General features: G+C 55.3%; 1 protein-coding gene across 1 annotated transcript in view; it reads left to right on the forward strand.

The window, feature by feature from the left end:
* Window positions 1–930, forward strand: part of EMH_0011170 (uncharacterized protein) — a gene marked incomplete at both ends in the record, with an annotated part of 1,767 nt that overhangs the window by 578 nt on the left and 259 nt on the right. The window contains one exon of the mRNA XM_013499147.1: window positions 1–928. Within this exon, the coding sequence (XP_013354601.1) occupies window positions 1–928 (928 nt within the window). The remainder of the gene's footprint in view (window positions 929–930) is intronic.

The following is a 930-nucleotide window of genomic DNA, read 5'->3' on the forward strand; positions in this document are numbered from 1 at the left end:
CGTGGTTTTGCCTTATGCTGCAGCTTCCGGCACTATTCCTGGGAGCGAAGATGTGGCGGCGTGTTTGGCCCGTGCATTGGATGCTGTGCGCAGCGCCTCTGCCTCTACACAAGAAGAGATCGTTGAAAAATACCTCAAGAATGTATTGGAAGCTTCCGAGAACAACGGCCCCACGCTGCTTCTGGAGGATTTTGTCAAAAGAGTGCAGGCAGCGGCGCCCTCCGAGGAGGATACCAATCCGGAGAAGGAGGAAGCTCAAAGCGCGAGACGTGCTCTTCTGGTGGCCGTGCTGGAGGGCTTTACAGCCAGAATCGAAGCCCTAGAGCATCTCAGGCTAGTGGCAGCAGCTGCATGTGACGAGCAAGCGAGGTTGGAGAAGCAAGAGCCCAAGGATAGCGTAGGGCTCGCGCAGTTGCTGAGGAAGGTGCAGGGGATCCCTGAAGAGGATGTTGAGGCAGCAGCGCAGCAGGTGGAATCGGTCACCCCCTCCGTTCCGGCATTCGAAGCGCAACGGCTCATCAGCCATATCCAGTATTCAAGGGAAAAGCTTGCGGGGGACTTGAAGGTGGCTGCTGCGCTCTTATGCCCTCTACGCAACGCAAAAGATGAAACATTGGAAGAGTTATTGAGACCCCTTGAGTCGCCTGCTGTATCTCTCTTGCAGCAGCAGACTACGTTGCACGGCCGAGAAAATGCAATGATTACAGTAGACATGGAAAGCTCCCGATTTGTCCGGGATATGATGAGGTCCCTGGAGACCAACGGGCAGGGCAAGGATTTCCTGAGAAAGGCCTATCAATCCCTATCTGGAATTCATCGGCTCGACAGGACGTGCAGACCCTGGGCCAGCCAGCGCCTTGACTTTTGGGGGTTTCTCAGAGATAACTGGACAGCAGAAGCCCACGAAAAGCTGTGCGAACTCCTCGAAGA

The sequence above is a fragment of the Eimeria mitis genome, genomic scaffold (assembly GCF_000499745.2).
Source record: "Eimeria mitis Houghton genomic scaffold, Emh_scaff404, whole genome shotgun sequence".
NCBI classification, from domain to species: Eukaryota; Apicomplexa; class Conoidasida; order Eucoccidiorida; family Eimeriidae; genus Eimeria; species Eimeria mitis.